The sequence below is a fragment of the Cephus cinctus genome, unplaced genomic scaffold (assembly GCF_000341935.2).
Source record: "Cephus cinctus unplaced genomic scaffold, Ccin1 Ccin1_scaffold0667, whole genome shotgun sequence".
Classification (NCBI taxonomy): Eukaryota; Metazoa; Arthropoda; class Insecta; order Hymenoptera; family Cephidae; genus Cephus; species Cephus cinctus.
Genome location: NW_014333294.1, coordinates 70494 through 72590, shown reverse-complemented (window position 1 = coordinate 72590; position 2097 = coordinate 70494). Strand labels below are relative to the sequence as shown.

Sequence of the window (2097 nt, the reverse complement as noted above, 5' to 3'; positions counted from 1 at the left end):
TTGATACTGCCCATTCGCAAATGGAGTCGATGTCACGCTGGACGAGGACTAGCGCACTGGCCAGGTCGCACGGCTTAATATGTAGGTATATTTGCAGGTCATCAGCATACAGCATATGGTCGCAGTTTGCAATGACGTCAGGAAGTCCTCTAATGTACAGTGAGAAAAGAGAAGGACCAAGCACGGAGCCTTGCGGCACGCCCGATGTGACTGGCAGATAGTTGGAAATGGCCCTATTACGACCATCACAGCCTGCGACCTACCTTGTAAGTAGGAGGCGAACCAAGAGGTTACAGAAAAGGAAAAGCCCGCAGATTTCATGACCTCAAGCAGCCTACGATGGCAAATGGAATCAAAAGCTTTCCTGAAGTCGAACAGGATCAGTATTGTTACCATACGCGCATCGGCCGCGAATCTAATGTCGTCAATGACGCGTTTTAGGGCTGTCTGAGTGCTGTGACCTGCACGGAAGGTAGACTGACGCGGTCCGAACCCACCCCTACTGCGTAGAAATTCAACCAATTGCTCGTTCACAATTCTCTCCAGAGGCTTTGACATAGCGCAGAGAAGAGCAATAGGACGCCAATCAGATGGAGACTCCGGACGGCCCCGACCTTTAGGAATAGGACGTATTCAGGATCGCTTCCAGGGAGCAGGCTATGTAGAGGTTGCAAGAGAACGGATTATTAGGTCCAGAAGGAATGGAAAGACTACCTCCAGACTTAGGAGCAGCTGATCATGAGGGAGTCGATCAGGGTCCATGGCGCGGGATCCTTTACCCCTCAGCACCCGAACTAGATCCTGCAGCTCGACGAATTTAAAGTAGAATTTGTTATCCTGGTACCCATCCAGCGAGGGGGTGACGAGATATGGATCAGTGTTTCCAACGTGCGTATGGAAGCAGTCAGCGAAGTACTGATTCAGAGAATCAAGAGTCATGCTGATGTGAGGTGAGTACGCAGCAGATTCTATGAAGCCTAAACGCCTAAGTTGTTTCCAGATGGTACCAGAATCACGAGCCGATGCCAGCACAGTCCTGTTAAACTTTGCTCTATCACGCTTAATGAGAGCCTGCGTCTTGTTACGTTGAGCTCGAGAAAGGTTGAAATCGCTGTGCGACCGGGAGCGAATGTACCTTCTGTGAAGTCTATTACGTACGGCAATGGAGTGTCGGATTTCCTCGGTCATCCAGGGGGATGGCTTACAGCGCGGAACAAAAGACCGAACAGGCGCAAATTCATCCAAGGCCCCCGTGAGACACCGCTCTAGCGCAGACACCTAATCATTGACTGTCGGCTCCGCAAGAAACGACAGCCAGTTGTAATCCGCGAGACGATTTAAGAAGGCCTCTTGGTTAAAGGACCGAAAGTCGCGATAAGTGACAGCCTCCACAGTGGCCTTGGGAATACGCAATAAATAATCGATCCAGATCAGATCATGAGCCGATAAAAAAGGGACAGGATACTGTCCTGACGCAATGATTTTGGTGGGATGATCAGCCATGCAAAGATCAATCCATGTGTGAGCCTCGCGAATGTGATGTGTGGCAGAAAACTGAACAAGATGCAGATCGTTGCTGGTGATAAATGATTGTATTTGTGAGCTGTCAAAGGACGAGGTAAGTAGATCCGCATTGAAGTCACCAACAATAATAATGTTCTTGTAGGCAGGCGAGAGACGCGAGAAGGAGGCCTCAAAGTCTGAGAAGTGGCCAGCATGCGGCGGACGGTAGACCACTGCGATTAAGACACGCGGCTCACCAGGAACGCCAGCATCGATGAACAAGTATTCAGGGCGCAAAAGGTTTTCGGAGTCGGACGTCGCCACAACGGATGCATTGATGGACGAATGTACATAAACAGCTACACCTCCTCCTCCTCGACCAGTCCTGTCACACCGGAAAAGAGTGTAGTCACATAAGGTAACTGCCAGGTCAGGAACAAGCGGTTTCAACCAAGATTGTGAGACAGCAATAATATGAAAGAAATTTTGCAGGAAGTGATGTTGAAACTCAGCAATATGCGCTGAGAGCGATTGAGCATTGACATGGCAGATTTTAAGGTTTCCGGTGAATTCAGGTGGCGAGAGAACAGGGGG

General features: G+C 49.8%; 1 protein-coding gene across 1 annotated transcript; it reads right to left on the bottom strand.

Moving 5' to 3' along the window:
* On the bottom strand, positions 1 to 115 carry LOC107269528 (the record flags this gene model as incomplete). The annotated part of the gene is given in 1 exon segment (XM_015743466.1): positions 1 to 115. A coding segment is annotated over 1 exon segment (115 nt), but the record flags the coding sequence as incomplete, so codon positions are not given.
* Positions 116 to 2097: the final 1982 nt, after the last annotated feature.